Source organism: Orbicella franksi, chromosome 1 (assembly GCF_964199315.1).
Source record: "Orbicella franksi chromosome 1, jaOrbFran1.1, whole genome shotgun sequence".
Taxonomy (NCBI): Eukaryota; Metazoa; Cnidaria; class Anthozoa; order Scleractinia; family Merulinidae; genus Orbicella; species Orbicella franksi.
The window spans coordinates 13119859-13136509 of record NC_138145.1 but is presented as its reverse complement, the minus strand read 5'-3'; the positions used below and the strand labels follow the sequence as shown (position 1 = coordinate 13136509).

General features: G+C 37.8%; 2 protein-coding genes across 3 annotated transcripts; one reads left to right on the top strand and one right to left on the bottom strand.

Annotated features, from left to right (window-relative positions):
* Nucleotides 1-5061: 5061 nt before the first annotated feature.
* On the bottom strand, nt 5062-7027 carry LOC145491664 (uncharacterized). Its single transcript, XM_081470898.1, has 2 exons — nt 6627-7027; nt 5062-5188 (listed from the first exon to the last, which is right to left on the bottom strand). Exons 1-2 carry the CDS (start codon nt 7025-7027, stop codon nt 5062-5064), a joined length of 528 nt encoding a protein of 175 aa, XP_081327024.1.
* Nucleotides 7028-9287: 2260 nt separating this feature from the next.
* On the top strand, nt 9288-16641 carry LOC145491656 (uncharacterized). Of its 2 annotated transcripts, XR_014049873.1 has the most exons (3): nt 9288-11423; nt 14122-16343; nt 16469-16565. XR_014049873.1 is itself a non-coding variant. In XM_081470882.1 (2 exons), exons 1-2 carry the CDS (start codon nt 10361-10363, stop codon nt 14979-14981), a joined length of 1923 nt encoding a protein of 640 aa, XP_081327008.1. In that variant the 5' UTR covers nt 9288-10360; the 3' UTR covers nt 14982-16641. The 2 variants fall into 2 exon arrangements, 1 of the variants encoding a protein (XP_081327008.1); XM_081470882.1 differs by having other exon boundaries at nt 14122-16641.
* The last annotated feature ends 10 nt before the right edge of the window (nt 16642-16651 follow it).

The following is a 16651-nucleotide window of genomic DNA, read 5'->3' as shown; positions in this document are numbered from 1 at the left end:
TTATTATTATTATAGATCCACGGTTTGAAATTAAAGAGCACGCGTGTGGTGGATTTTGCGTAACCAACGCAATTACCGCCCCTTCTCAGATGTAAATCGCTTTATATTCTATGTAAAGCGATATTATATTTTATATATGTAAACTCTATATTCTTAAAGTGCCTATGAAGTAAAAAATAATTGATGCTGATTTGAAAGGCTTTTCAAAGTAAAGAAGAATGGCGTTTTACTTTTTGGAATATCTTTTTTCGTTTTAGAGATATTTACGTTTCTGTATTATATGTGATGACGTCATAGGTGGTTCCACTAAAACAGTTCAACACTCAATCAAGAATATCTCTAGAAATATTAAAGCAGTGTCCTTTAAACTTGGCACCAGAAATGTAAATCAAAAAAGAAACAAAACGACACCCGTCGCGCCGTCGCCATGACAACAGTTATGCCACTGGTCCTGTTTTAATTAAAACTAACATTACCAGATTTTATCTTAAACAAGGATCATCCACTCCCAACAATCTAATGGGGAGAGTTTAGACAATGTGGGAATCAGGTGTGTTCCGAGCAAGACCCTCTGTCCCTTTTCGAAGGGTTGCAAATTGGCATATTTGGTTTTTCACAGAAAGAGACTGGAGCCAAAAGTGCTGCCATGGCAACAACACAGAAGGTGTCATTCTGTTTCTTTTGTGATGTACATTTTTTGGTGCCAAGTTTGAAGAACACTGCTCCAATATTTCTAGAGATATTCTTGATTCAGTGTTTTGCCGTTTAAGTGGAACCACCTATGACGTCATCACTTTCTCATTTGCATAATCCAAAAACGGAAATATCGCTAGAATGAAAAAAGGATATTCCAAAAAGGGAAACGCCATTCTTCTTCACTTTGAAAAGCCTTTCAAATAAGCAGCAATTATTTTTTACTTCATAGGCACTTTAACAAAATACAGCATGGTGTTGCTATGGTTTCTAAGAAAATAGTCTCTGGACGCACTACCGTTCCGATCATGCGTCCACCAGCAGTTTGTCCAGACCTCAAGCGTCCATTGTTTTCTTTTATAGTTACCGATAAAGTCGAACTACTCTCTCATTTTGACTGGTGCTTACTTATGATCTATTGGAAGACAGACGAGTAGATGACGTCGTTAATATATATATGTTTTTTGTTTATTGTGTAAAACAAAGAGATTCCATGTTGCCGTGTGTCTGAGAAGACATCAAAATGTGGTAAGGACAACAGTAACAAACTCGCCCTTAACGCTAACGGTATTGTTCTTATCACATTTTGACGTCATCTGATCTATTAAACAGTTAGATTATGAGCTCGAGATTTCTATCACGCTTAGAAATCGACAGCGAATAATCTAATTGTTTTAGTATAAATCTACTAGCGTTCTATCACGAATGCTGCTCTCTGATTGGCTACGCTACTATCCATTCTGTGATACATATTGAGTAGCGTAGCAGTGTACGCTTGTTAACAAAATGACGGCCGCCTCTTGGCGTTTTCGAAGTCTCTGTGAAGGGTATTTAGATAAAATTTTGAACGACTAAGTAGATTCTAAGTAGATTTATACTAAAACAATTTGATTATTCGCTCTCGATTTCTATGCGTGATAGTTGCACTTTAATTTCGGTTTAAAAATTCAGAAATTACAGACAAAACTGGATTTATGGAAAGCAAGAAATTCAGTTTGACCCTGTTTGGAAAAGTTGTGATCATTAAATCGCTCGGGCTATCACAAATAGTCTATGCAGCGTCTAATGTCAATGTCCCAAATGAAATCAGATATGCCATCAAAAATAAGTTATTCAGTTTCCTTTGGAACAACAAAAAAGACAAAATTAAGAGAGAAAGTATTTATCAAGACTATGATAAAGGCGGAATTCGTATGACTGATGTCGATATAATGATAAAGGCATTAAGACTTGCCTGGATCCCAAGACTTTTAAATCCCGACAGCCATAATTGTAAATCAATACCAAACTATTTTTTTTTAAAAACTTGGAGGATTAAATTTTCTGCTCAGACGTAACTATGACACAAAATATTTAGACCCTAAGTTGCCAGCTTTCAACGAGGACATTCTATCCTTTTTTTCTGAAATTAAATCCCAGTACAAGTATGAACAGGGGCAGGAAACAATCCTTTTCAACATTGAAGCTATCTTAATAGGAGGGAAACCCTTCTTTCTTTCTTCGGGAATGGTTTTCCAAAGGAATTATTTGTATTAAAGACTTACTTAACGAAAATGGACAACTTCTTTCCTTTCAAGAGTTTCAAAGCAAATTTGACTTTAGAACTAATTTACTAAATTTTTATCAAGTAATTAGTGCTATTCCGAAAGCATTAGTAACTAAGGCATGTAATCAAGACAAACCTTTTAAAGAAAATTATTTAGGAAATCATAAACTAAGATTCAATTACCTGAAAATATTGCCATCGATTTACAGAAACCAAAGGCAAAGGATTTCTAATGGCTACTAAATAAAAACGTAAATTATTCATTTCCTACCGGCCCGAAAAAATGGAGTAATACTATGAATTTAAATTTCAGCGAATGGCAACATATCTTCGATTTGGCAAAACAGATTTGCAAAGAAAATAAATTAAAAGAATTCCACTACAAATTCTTACATAGAATTATAGTCACCGAGAAAGAATTCTACTACTTCGGTATCAAACAAGTTAGTGATTGTTTATATTGTGGAAATGAAGACTCCATCGAACATACCTTTATTAATTGCCAATTTTCAAAAGCTTTCCAGCGAAGAGTTATTCAATGGTTCAATAACGTTAATTATACTAATCAACACCCGTTCGTTAAAGAAACTTTATTTGGCCTTTTTCCCACCTCTTCAATTGCAAACAAAACTCTGTTAAAAAAACTCAATTACACCATGTTGTATATGCGCTATTACATATATACTAGCAAACTCCACAATAGATCAATTACTCTCTCTGATTTTGTCAATAAATTAAACACTAAATGTAACGTTGAAAATATAGTTTAAAATTCATCTAATAGTTAAATATCATAAAGAAGATGCTCCTTCAAGGGCATCGTTCTAGTCTAATCAGTTAGTTTTATCTATTTAGTGTTTTAAGGGTAGATACCTCTTTTCCCTTACGTAGGTGGTATAAATAACGGTATCGGAACATTTAAATAGAACTGAATTGGAATGTTATGTTTTTTGATCTTGCTTGTAAGTAGTTTGTAAGTGTACTTGACAGACACACCATGTTGTAAATAATGTTTGTATTTTGAAATAAAGCATAAAAAAAAATCACGCGATTGAAATCTCGAGCTCATAATCTAATTGTTTAATAGATAGTGAGTAGCGTAGCCAATCAGAGAGCAGTATTCGTGATAGAACGCTAATAGATATATACTAAAACAGAATAGATAGTGAGTAGCGTAGCCAATAAGCGAACGGCATTCGTGATAGAGCGCTAGTAGGTTTATACTAATACTGAACAGACGCACGACAACATGGAATCTATTTGTTAGAAAGAATTAATATAGAACACCATCTTCTATTTGTTTGGCACACCACACTGTCGATTCACATCCGCTGTGTTTGCGGGACTCGAAAGGAGGGTGAAGTACTAAACAACAAAATTCCGAATGTTAAAAAGTCGAGTTCCTCTTATCTTCTTCTATCTCTTCTTGTTTTCAAACTTTGGACCCTGCTTATTTCGTCATTAGTTTCCAGCTTGTTTCAGGTTACACTGCTAGCAGTCTGTTATTCTCTCGAAATTCAGCAGGATAAGACGTTCTAGCCTCAAAGGGATCGCAGATAAACATTATAGAGAGACTCAGCAGACTTTAAGCTGCAAAGACCGTCGTTGTATTAATACAACGCAAATACGATACAAAATTGTCAATACAGAAAAAATTACAGCAGTACAATAATAACAGTAAGGAAAACGAGCGCTGCCAGTCAGATCATAGTCGCTTTATGTTATAGCAATCGGGATCAAGCTTCGGCATGTGTGGGTCACTTTGCATGACTTTGGTTCGAGCGCAGAAATCTTTTTCCCCTCACAAGTCCTCTTTCCTCAGCCAATGACCATTATTCAGTTTGTGATCCATCAAAAATGATCATCGCATATTCCAATCTCCTTGGAGCGGAGTTACACGAGTCCCACGCGTGACGCGAGTGGGATACTCGCGTTCTTCTCGCGCGCTTCATCATTCCTCGCGCTTCATCAAGATACGAATGCAGTGCGCTTGGTTAATGTAAAAAATGTGTTGAATTTTCTTTTAAATAGCACAGTGAAATGGCCTATCACACTGAATAACCACTGATTAACCCTTCTTTTAAGTACCTACAATTTGCGCAAAGATTCAGAGACGCGGCTGTTTTGCATACATTTGGAGTCGTTTGATCGACCTTGACGACGAAACAAATTGTCGATGTTCGAATCCACAGCTTTAAGGGACCGTTCATTTTTTATGAGGGAGGGGGTGCTGGTGGGATTTGGGAAGTACCATTTAAAAATCGCATGACCCCCCTCAGCTTACCAATTTTTTCACATGGCCCCCCCTTATAGCGGTCACTTTTTGGGATGACCCCCCCCCAAAAAAAAATTGGACAAACAATATTTAGATTTCAACTTTTTTAAAATTTGTCTATTATTCCCCTACTTCACGTTATTGTGCTCACTATGAAGACAATATTTACAATCCCTATACTACAGAGAGCTGTTGCTTAAAAAACAAATCAAAAGAAAGAGAAGTCAATTTCGGATCTCCTAGTTATGGCTCGCCCTGAGCGTGTGGCATTTGGCCTCTCATTGGCATCTTCCTCATCTGAATTGATGAATGCAAGAATGACGTCACTTGAGTCATTTTCTTCCCCAGAGTCAATGGTATCACTGTCATACTCATCATTGTCACTTTCATCCGTTTCACTGCTGTCAGCACTTGCCCTGTTGTCATTTTGTGTCAATGTCCTGGCATTTCTCAGTGTTGGTTGGCCAGCTCTGAGAGGGCTCTTCTGCTGCAAGCATGAATGTCTTACAATTGCCTTTACTTTCTCACTCTTGCTGCTTTTCAAATGCTACTTCAGCCCGTGGTGGTTCAAGTACTTGTTTAGTTCTGGAACACGTAGCATTTTAAGCTTGGTTAGATCTTCGCACAACTCAGTCCAAGGATAATCCTCATATGATTTATCTTTTGCGTCCCTACTTAAGGTTACAGTATACCTTCAGATCGGCAATTTTCTTCAAATTTGGATTTTTGGTTCAAACTAATGGTCGAAGAGTAATCTCTAATTTCTGAAAACAAAATTGAAAAAAACCTAATATTGGCGGAGAAATGGATGTTTTACGTTATGGCCGGAAGTAAAAGTTCCCTCTTGATTGACAGTCCTATAACGTGTATGCAATCAACCGAGACTACTTTCGCGGGAATATTACCGATATTGATATCACGAATTGGCTGGCTACTCAGTTAATCAGCATTGTTAATCCAAGCATTTTTCGTGTTAGATGTAATTCTATTAAGTTATAAGTAAACATGGACCACGGAAAAGTCCGTTTACCAGTTCGAAAGAGCGAAGAATGAATAAAAATACATCAATGAGTGAAGAAGCGAAAGTTGGCCTCGCGGATGAAGCTACGGACGTATCAAGCGGGCAAAAAGATCGAGTCAAGAGAAGAGAAAGGTTGTGTAAAATTTGGGAACTCGACAGCGATAACAGCGATGTTTACAGTGACTCTTTTGTTGAGTTCGATACCGATGAATCGTCCAACTCATTGAGATCCATTGCAATATTATCCATGCACATTTGCTCTGCCGCGCTTTCTTTTGTTTGTTCTCGTCGCCCAGCTACTCTAACGTTCGTATCCTTTTTCGTCTTCCCCATTTTGCCAAACCAGCTTCAAGAAAAACCCAGCTGCAGAAAAATTATCTCTCCGCCTTGAGCGCATTGCGAAACGCAAGGTTTTTTTTGCAGATTCACGCGTAAATTTCACCGCGAGTTAATGGTAGTAAATTTTCCAAGCGCTGATTGGCTCAGTGATCTGAGAACCCAGTTGAAGGCGTTTGTGGGCGGAGTTTGTTTGCGAAGTAAGATATTTTTCTTAGCGCTGTTTTCTCGGATAAATTTTTTCACTTGAAGCAGACACTTTAAAGAGTTACAACTCAAACGGAATTTGTTTGTTTGCCCTCAAATTTGGACAGTAGCTAGATTAACATATAAAAAACAAAAACGTGTCTGCGAATTGTTTATTTCGAAATATTTTTTCTCCGAGAGCGATTTTTGTACGATCACTTCACATTTTTTTAATCCTATTTCGAAAATGTTCTGTAACTTTTTACTACAACTGAATATGGAAAAACGCAGACACGCTTTTTTAGCGCTTTTTGTCCTGAAACCGAGGAAAAAAATAAATTGGCGAAAAACAAAATTCGCTTTGACTTGTAGCTTCCAAAAGGTGATTAGGACGCTTGCATTTGGTGACCGTGAAAAAATTGGCAATTCATTTTATTTCAAAATTTTTGGTATGGTTTGATAGCCAGCTCTATAAGCTTTAATTTGATATAGGGGCTTAGGTATCTACAGCTTAAACCGGACGCGCTACATCGCTTGGACGCGAGACACCCCTGAAGGTATACGGTAACCTTAACTTTGCCTTTTCTTCTGCTCTCTTTTTCCTTTTAAATTCCAGCGCTTCAAGATGCTGAAGATAATCCACCACAAACTTTGATTTGACAATAAACTTATCTGCAAATAGAGCAACGCTCTCTGGGTCAGATAAAACCAGCCTGCCACTTCCATGCTCTTTCTTCGCTTGGACCCTTGGCTGCCAATCATCTGGATCACGCCCTTCTTTTGGGCTCTTCTGGTAGGAGAGGTAGTGGTATTCCGGTAGGCAGGAATGGTCAGGAACTGGTTTAGGGTATCTTTCTATGGGTGGTCCAGTCCATTCACAACAAAAAGAACAAATTTCTCCTATTTTTTCTTGACAGGACAACTTTAGAAACTCCCTGTAGTTCTCCCCCTCCTCATAGTGCTCATTCATAAACTTCTCAATGTTACGGAAGTAACAGTGGCCTGGAACAGAGTCTTTCCTTCCTCCTGCATTGTGATACTGAACCAAGTACGAAGTGTTGTGAAAAAACTGGAAATCTGTTGATGTGTTGTGTGAAACACATTCTTACGTTTAATTTACAGATGTCTTTATTTGGAAGGTTTTTACCTCTACTCTAGTGATAGGCATGTATAAATTTGCCCTGTGCAGGTAAAACAAAAAGCTAAAGATGAAAGATGTAAAGGAACACGATTCCACACTCTTTCAGTCCAATGGGCTTGCTTTAAAGCAGGGCGAAGAATTTGCTCACAGTTTTAATGTAAAACAGATCAAATGTAGAGAAGCTAAGTTGACGAAGGTCACGCAGGACATGGAAGCACTAGAAAATAAGAAGAGCAATTATAACAGCATATTCAAGGCCATACTCAAACAGCACATCAACAAAAGGAGAAGGCAAAAAGAAAACCGCAGAAAGTCAAATGAAAGAAAGAGGAAGCGGACTGAAAACAACGTCCAACGATTTTATGGAATCTGTGTTGGAAACCCGCAAGGAAATGATCTCCCACAATGCCTTGTGTACCCTTCTAGAACGGCCGTCCCGGAAGAGTGTATTAAAGTTGAGGATGTTGTCACGTCGTTATTTAGGAGAGATGGGCCATACATCGCAAAGCTCTTGGAAGGGAATTATTTCACCGATGCTGTAAGCAGCAGAATCACCACAAACCTTGAGCAGGAAGTCAGAGATTATGTTTACACCTTCATGTACCCTGAAGAGTACACTCTGACGGAAAGCATTGCTGCTTCTTGCAGCATTGGTGAAAGAGACTCCCATAGCAGCACAAGCGGCGACGCAGAACTCGACGACAGCGAAGATGAAGATGAGTGCCAGTGCAAGTTGCATTCGAAAATAACAGTGTTAAATACTTCTTTTCAGTAGCTACAAATGCTTTTTGTCGCCAAACGTTTTTTTAAAGCAGAAGGAAAGTTTGTAATAAATTTGCATCCTGCCTTCTATGTTTATTCTACAGCAATTTTTTTTGATATTCAAACATTATGCCATTTTAAAGTTTTTCTAAAATATTTCACGTGACCCCCCCTTTTCCCTTATTTTTTTGGGATGGCCCCCCCTCGAAAACCATTTTTTTTCGCATGGCCCCCCCACAAATCCCACCAGCCCCCCCTACCTTATAAAAAATGAACGATCCCAAATCACATAGTATGTTTCTTATTTTGAAGCATGTGTTTTTTCGTACTGGTCTCTCTCGAGGCTAAGGTCAGATCTTTTCACTTTGTTAGTTTGTTGAAGTCGGCTTAAGGCGACTTCTTGGGCATGCCTAGCATATGGCAAAAATTGTGCAGAATTTGCGCGAATTCACTTCAGGTGTATATCTTGTAATAAGTAACCTGACGATATTTAGAGCCGAAAACGAAAATTTATTTGTTATTTACTACAGCGTCAGATGCCCTCTGTACGAACAACTATTGTATCTGTTTTTTAGCCGTTATTCTTGCTTATTGCTCTAAGTTTCAAAGCACGTACGTATACCGGAACAAAATAATAATAATTAAAAAATGCATATGATGGTAAACATTTGATACTTGACAACCATTAATCACTATTTAAAAAAAAAACTTTAAGCGATATGACGTTTTCAGTGTTAACCTGTTCGTCAAAGAGGGTGATTAACCACCCCCACTGATGGAAAAAAGGAACAAAAATTATTTAAATGAGAGATTGGAAAGATTCTGGTGTTGAAGGTTTGTTTTGGGGGCGTCTTGCTCCTACTCTCTTTCCAATGCAGCTGGTAAGGAGACGTGCGATTCAAATGTGTGATTTTCTTTTGCTCGTTTCAAATGAACGTCTCATTTTAGAGACAAGGCTCAACCTAGGATGAGAAAACGTAGTTCACATACATGTCATGAGGTTCGAAGGACTTTTTCACTGTTGTAACATACAAGTTCGTTATTTTAAAACAAATAAAACCAATATATTGCGAAATAAATTGTCGATGAGCTTCGTATTTACTTAGATATTTCAAATGCATTATTTTGTTTTAATTTTTTACGAAGGCGTCCAGTACTCTCAATAAAAAGAGCTTAAAGAAAGATCGAATGGAGAAGATAAAAATGCTGTGTAGCTCTCAGCTTGGGTATATTTTTATCATGAGTGTGGTCAATCTCAGCCACTATTTTCTCACAAAAATGTTTTTCTTTTTTATGAGGAAAAAAAGGGGTTAGCTTAATGTGGTATTATCATGTATAACCCGACTAGACAGGTGTGAAGACCTGGCGCGTGAGTCAAAGTTAATCAGCCGAGTGTTGGTCGATTGCATTACGTGTAGCTAAGAAATTTAGAAGGGGCAATGCTGAAGGAAGTTCTGTTATTTTGGGAGTTCATATGCTGTTCCGTTCAATGCGTGGTAGCACTAGCTTTGTGGGTGACAGTTCCCTGCTCTTTGTGATGTAAATAGTACGCGCTACGAGTGACTGTCGTTCAAATTTGCTCGCACCGTGGTCAGAAGTCACGTCGCTCTAAAAAAAAAAAGTAATATTATTTAAAAAAAGCACATCACATGGTAGTCAGAGGTCAAGATCTAAAAAGAGTACATTACATCTGATTTGCAAGTGGTGAATGGGTGAGGAAGTAACGATTCCTGTTTCGTGTTTTGACCAGTTTGTAGTGTTGACATAGACTTCGCGCATTACAACAACACGCAACAATAAGATGAAGAACCCGAAAGTCGTTATCCCAAAAATGGTAAAAAAAATGTTCAAACGAAGGTCCGATATTGTTATGCATTGTATAAATTGACCCCTGAACTGCCGGAGTTTTATGATGATGATGAGTCAGGTTTCCTTGCGAGTGCAGTCTGCTGAGATTTTCTGTCAGTACCTCGTATTATGTCCGATTTATCCAAGATATTTTGAAATATTAATGATTACTTACTCTAGCTCTTACGTTTTGCGATCGCTAATGGCATATAGAAATGGTAACGTGAAAAAAAGAACAAAGAATTCGCCATTAGTCTCCCGTCTATTGTCATGTCCTTTCGTCGATGTTTGGAGTCGAGCACGAGCAGCTATTTTGGGATATGCAAAATAATTAGCATAGATCGGAAGTGAAGTGTGATTGGTTAGTTTTAAATAAGCTCTCGTTTATTACTGAAAATGACGTCAAACACATTCTTACAACGAATTTTCTGTCTCAAATATCAGTCGCTCTCTTACCAGCGGGTCACAAGAAATCTTTGATTCCGAAAGTGAAGATTTAGGAAGCGATTTTCACTGAAGGTCGCGATCTTTTACCACAAAGTCTTAAAACACATGACAGTGGTAGAGAAGATGTACAGATCGGAGAATTCACTAGAGGAAGTAAACCGGACCCCAACATGTCACCTGAACAGGAGTTCAGGAGCTCAGAGTTTTGATATATCATCGAAAACCGATGTGACTGACTTCGCGAACATTTATTCACCGGAGAGAAAGAACCCTGTTTTGTCGTCAACATACAGCCACAGAAACGGATTTTCAAAGAGTATGGTCGATCTTTCGTCGCGAAACGGCTTTCGAAAGAGCGTCATGTTCGAAGAAGACCTCTTTGCCCACAAGGAGATGTTACAACGAGCTCGGAATCGCTTTAAAGAATTGGAACTTAAGTATCCTGAAATATTCCAAAATTCTACTAGAACCTCTTCGCTATCGTCAACTGGTTCGAACCAGCGAAGTAGAAGCTTTGATCGTTCCGAGTCGCTTGAACCGAAATCAGTGGAGCATCAAGAAATACAAACATCGAAAACAGATACATTACAAGTGCTGCGAAGTGGAATAAACGATCAAAGTTCCGATGTTGTCACTATATCAAGGAAAAGGCCACCTCCTCTTTCGGTCGCCATGAAACTTCATAACCTCGAGGATAGTTGTGATAGCGCGTTCGATGAAATCGACCGTGAGTCGGTGCATTCGAAGACGTCCCACGAACCGACGCCGACCTCTTTTAGTAATGGCCACTTTCTGTACCCAGGGGAGAGCGTGGAATCTGACAAGGACAGTGGAATATCCACTGATCGTGCATGTACTCCCAATTCAAGGTCTTCTAGACCTCTGAGATGGGTAGATCCGCGTTTAAGCGGCACCCAGTCTCTTCCGCAAAAGTCGAAAAGTTTGACAGCCTTGTTGTCAGAGACCAATTCCCAGGAGTTGGCCGGCTCCGATTCTGACAGCCACAAAAGCCGCAGTAAAGATCGGCGTGGGATTCTAAAATCTGTGGCTTACAGAAATCAGGAAATTCAGTCTGAAAGCCTGGACATCCCTACAACTGCTAACAGCTCAACTTACAGCCAACAGAGACAGAATCGAAGCGGATCTTTGCCTGGACAAATTAGACGGGGTAAGTTTTGGTCTATTCTCTACTGTTGTTGTTGGACGCGATCTTCTCACCTCTCGCCATGTGCGTACATGCGACTCTTTACTTGCCGTTTATTTATGTAATGTCGATAAGAACATTTTGATTTTTCTTCCCGTAAGTTCTCCTTAAGCTGCAGGTTACGCGATAAGGCAGGTTAAGCTTTGAATATTTCCTAGGTGAGATTTAGTTACCTTCGAGGCACGAAATTTATTCACTCATGTCAAGGTTTTGAGGTTTTGGAGGTTTCATTTGCATTTTAGTCATTCGTTTCTCAAGACTCCACCAAATAAAAGAAAATATAATTAATGTTTTTTTTTTAAAGTTTATCCAGAAAATTTTCACTTTTTTACAGTGTATTTTATAGATCGGCATGCTGGATGCAATGAATCGGTCTTAATAGATTCTGTATTTTGGTTTGGAGTGCTATTTTTGAAATTAGAGAAGGTCTTAAAAGTAACATAAATTTAAATGGTATATGCAGGAGTAAGTTTTCACTCGAGGGCGTCTTAAAGTCAGGAAGCACAGATAAAAGCAATTTTTCAGAAAATTTAATGGCTAAGAAATATTCATCATTTCGATCAAAGCTTTTATATTTCCGGTAAATCAGAAGATTATTTGCTGATATTAAAACGAGCACTCGGCGTCACTCGGCCAATATTCTCTTTATGTACGCCAGTAATTTTACCCGTTTCAACAATGTTTTTCTTTGTCCATGTTTTACAATGTTGTTTTATTCTGGGCACTGTTCACTTCCTAGGGCGATTTTTCAAATGCTCGTTTCCGTCGAATGACGCAAAACTTCTTTTTTTTTTTTACGTTATTAGATCTATAGATTTTCGTCTAAAAATACTGTTTCAATCCAAAAATAGGCGGAAACGTTTGCATTTGTTTTAGTTGACCTCGAGGGGAAAAAACGAAAATTACCGTAATTTTCGGGCTGAAAAAAATTTTTCAGCCGCTTTCGTGTTTGGCGGGCGAGTGCGGTTGAGGCAAAGAGCAATTTACCAACTATATCGGTGTCCAATCTTTTATCGTATGTTTATTCAGTGATTTAATAGATTATGAGCTGCATAAAATTAATTACGATGCAAAGAAGGAGCGATTTATTGGGGAGCAAAAGAGCGCACAGCCCTCGAGTTTGTTCGATAATGGTAACATTTAGTGATTTCTCACAGTCGATTGGTCATATTTTGGGCTTAATTGTTACCTGTGGTGGAAGCATTTGTTTACGGTTGTCGGCTTTTAGCCAGCTGGTGTTGAAACAAAATTGCTCCAACATTAATTTCATGTAAATTAGAGAAGGGGCGAGATTTTTTCCTGTCTTTAAGGTCGTATAAGCAAACATTTCGCCATTTTAAGACAGTCTGCAGACATATCCAGTCGAAATATTTAAACTGAATGCAATTTATACATTGTTTCTATGTCTGGAAGGCCGTGTTTGCGATGTCGTGCCTTACAATTGTTTGGGAAGATATTTTACTTGTTCAAGCTAAAAATACTTCATGTGATCGCATTTCGTTAGAGAACACGCCGTACCAGGCGTTAGGCGAAAATTAATTCATTTGACACAAACATTGCTTCCATAAACTTTGCCGGTCATAAATTTTCCTTGCATTAGCAAGGTTTAAAGTCAAGTTTTTTTATTTTTTTCAATATTTAATACAATCCTTGAAAAATAATTTGTGTTTAAAAATTGCATTGGGGAAAAGGAGTTGTCAGAGTGTTTTAGCAGTAAATTGGACATGAATTGAAATTTTAAAATACCAGGATTAAAGTGTATGATTTTAAGAGGTTATGGCAGTTTCCATCTAATATTAGTTTTTCATTGTTCAGTTAAACCTTTCTGAACTGAGCCTTTTCTGTGGTTAAAAATATGTTTTTGTCCTGATATTTTTTGGTTAGCATTGCACTAGCTAAACTTTATTTTAAAAAAATCAATTACAGATATATTGTAGCCATTATGAATTTTGCTGCAGCACAAGGTTACAGTTGTTTTGAAATTACTAATGAAAATGGTTGCAAATGAAGAGCCAAGAAATATTGGTTTTTAGGCCAAAGGAATGGAAAAATTGGTTGTTGTCCCTGTTACTATTTCTGGTTAATTTTGCAGATATGAAATACATGGAAATTAAATCTTGTCGTTCACTAAAATAAAACAATTTTGTGCCCAAAATAACACAGTCATTTATTATTCTTTGTACAAAATTAAAAGTTGGAAGAAACATTGTTGCAGGTGGCACAGAGCTTCAATGGCTAAAGTAATGTTTAGGATTTAAGCCTGTTTATAGCAAAATGGATGTTGGATATGTTGGAGACTGTTAGTTCCAGAAGCAAATAATTGTTTGCCTGTTTTCCTTCCATTGATTACTTCTTTATGTTTAGCTTGTCAGCATATTGTCACCTTTTGTTTTAAAACAATGCAAATGGTTACAAATGTGGTCTTTTGAAAGATTTCATTTTTTTTTCAAAGTTTAATCAAAATTGATCACAGACTGCTTATGTCAAAAATTTACCTTCATATGCAGTTGGCACTGTGCCCATGTACCCTAACACCTTTTCTCTAAGTGTAAATGTCTGTGCCCTAGTTTTAAAATGAAGCAAGCTCTAAACCTATCAGACTGTAAAATGCTCAACTTGGTCACAATTTTGTAATGTGAATTTTCTGTTTTACATTTAACAGGTTCAAGCATCTATCGAAGGAGCATCTTTTCAGAGAGTCGTAGTTTCAGCAGAAGTCAAGATGAGACTGATTCAGATGCAGAAACAGTTTGCAGTGTACAGAGTGAATTTCTACTGCGTCCACACATGTCAGCCCGTGAAAGATATTTCAGCACATACCAGCTTAATCCAATATCAGAGACTGATACTAGGGACATAATGGTTCAAAAATGGAGAAGCATGCCTGAACTTGGTAGAAGCGATAGTCTTGGTAGTGTTATTACGCAATCTTTGTATGGCGACTCTCTACCTGCTGGTTTTGATGAAAACAGGAAGAAGAAAAGGAAGTTTGGTCGCCGATCTGGTCTTTATGTGGTAAATGATGTGCCTGTTGGTGAGAAACCAAGGTTATCTTTTGATAAGGGTAAAAGCAAAAGCAAAAGCAAAAGTGGAAGTATATTTCACAAGAAGAAGTCCAAAAAAGAATCTATACATGTGAATGAGTTGACCAAGAAATGGTTTGACTGCCGAACTGCAGTAAGCCGGCCAACAGGGGGCCAAAGTTTGGGGAGAATCATTGCCATGCGTGAAGATCTTGGAAGTGCTTATGTTTTGGAATTGCAGAGGAGCCCTGGTGGGCTGTTTGGATTTTTCATTCAGAAGGGTTTTCAGCAGTATAAGAAAGGAGTGTTTGTAAGTCGTATTATGGATTGCTCCTCTTCAAAGTTCATGGCCGGCCTTCTAAATCCAGGAGATGAGATTCTTGAAATCAATGGAGACAGCACTGCAAGTAAGACCATGTCGGAAGTGCACAACATCCTAGCAAACTCAAACAAGCTTGTTTTGACTGTGTTGCCATTCCTTGGCCGAAAAGATTGGTAACCAAGCCTTGCTGAAATAATGTTACTTATTTTATAAATCCAAAATAAATGTGTCAATTTATGTTAGGTGTTTTAAATTATTTTATTTTTGTGCTTGTACAGCTGTAAATATGTCAGGCAATATGAAAACAGGCATGTTATCGAATATTGAACAGGGTGTGACATTTTTCATTTTAGACGTCCTGGAGACATGCACTTCTCTGAAGAGGTTGAATTCAAATATTGTTATAAATGTAATTTATTTCACTTCAATTTTCTTAAAATTAAGTTTAAATTAAAAATTACAAGTTTTTAAGAGCATAAAATTGTAGTTTGTCAGTGCTATCTTCAAAACTGCTGTTAAGCTGGATAGCTTTTATAAAGTAAAACAATTTTCAAGTACACTTTTTGTCAGTAATGGCACTTGAATTTGAAAAGGCAATAAAATATTGCTCTTGATTTTAGGTGTAAAGGGGAGTTACTTGCTCCTCCTCTGTACATCAGTGTACAAACAAAGTAAGACTTTTTGAGCAAGTTAATGTATTTATTAGCCAGTTCTGTCTAATAGGCTGGCTTATTCATCGTCTTTTACTAGGCATCAATTAGCGTTGTTGTGGTATCTCACGGTGAAGTGTTGCATGACAACCCAAATGAGACCTGTGAAAGAGACTAGTTTTCACAGTGACTGTAAATAAAACAGCAAAGATCATTTGAATGTCAGTGCCGTGTTTTTTGTTGTATGCAACGTTTCGAAAGTTAAATTTCAGGAGACTGTGATGAGGCCCACTTTATTCACCCAGTATTACCTGGAAGTGAACGAAAAAAAAAAGTGAGATGAAAAAAGCTACAGAAACACTAGAGAACAAGATGTGTCTTGCCCCCTGGTGTTTGCAGAGCTGCTTTTCTCTACCTTTTTTTTTTGCTTCTTGCTCAATGAACTGGTTAAAGATGAACTGATCAGCCCAACATTTAAAATACCCAGATCACCTGAACATTGTCCTTTTTCATCAACCCATCCAAGATGCTGGCAAAATTATGGCCTTTTTTGGCCTTATTATAAGCTGTGTGTGATTCTCAAGTTTACCATGTGACAAATAATGAGATGAAATACCAATGATAAAGAAACATATATCTGACTGTGTAGTGTGACTACCCAAACTCAGATGTGACACAGAGCTCTTAGTCCAAATGAGCAGTACCAAACGTTTTGGTTCAAATATCAACTCTCTCAGAGGTGAAATGAGAACATAACTACACTTTCACTTGCTGGTGCACAGGGACCAGAGGAAACAAGTGTGTGTGGCCAAAGTTTTGACATTGGTGTCAAGTGACTTAATATACTTGTGTGATGATACCAGCATGCACACCATAATTTTTTTTATCAGTTATCTTGGCATAACGCAAGAAATGTTAAAACCTGGTCAAAGGAATGTAAATTGTGGTCACAGGTTCCAGTGGTCTTAAGCATTGACAGTACCTGCTTGTCCCTTTGCGTCCCCCTAAGCACAGTACTGGGCAGCCAAGTGTGAACATGGACTGAAAAGGTTCCCACCTTTCACATGGAAATGTTGTATTTGCAACAATAAGGAACCAACCTTCAGACCTTATAGTGCAAGGTTGTTAATTTCTACAAATATTCAACTAAGGTAAGTCTGTTTTCAGTCATGGGGTTATGGGAGTGCTTTTAATCCA

Coding starts and splice junctions, on each gene's coding strand:
- LOC145491656 (XM_081470882.1), top strand. CDS start 10,361: ATGACAGTGGTAGAGAAGATGTACAGATCGGAGAATTCACTAGAGGAA. Junction 11,424..14,121: donor GCCTGGACAAATTAGACGGG/GTAAGTTTTGGT, acceptor TACATTTAACAG/GTTCAAGCATCTATCGAAGG.
- LOC145491664 (XM_081470898.1), bottom strand. CDS start 7,027: ATGAATGAGCACTATGAGGAGGGGGAGAACTACAGGGAGTTTCTAAAG. Junction 5,189..6,626: donor GAAGAAAAGGCAAAGTTAAG/GTTACCGTATAC, acceptor TGTAACCTTAAG/TAGGGACGCAAAAGATAAAT.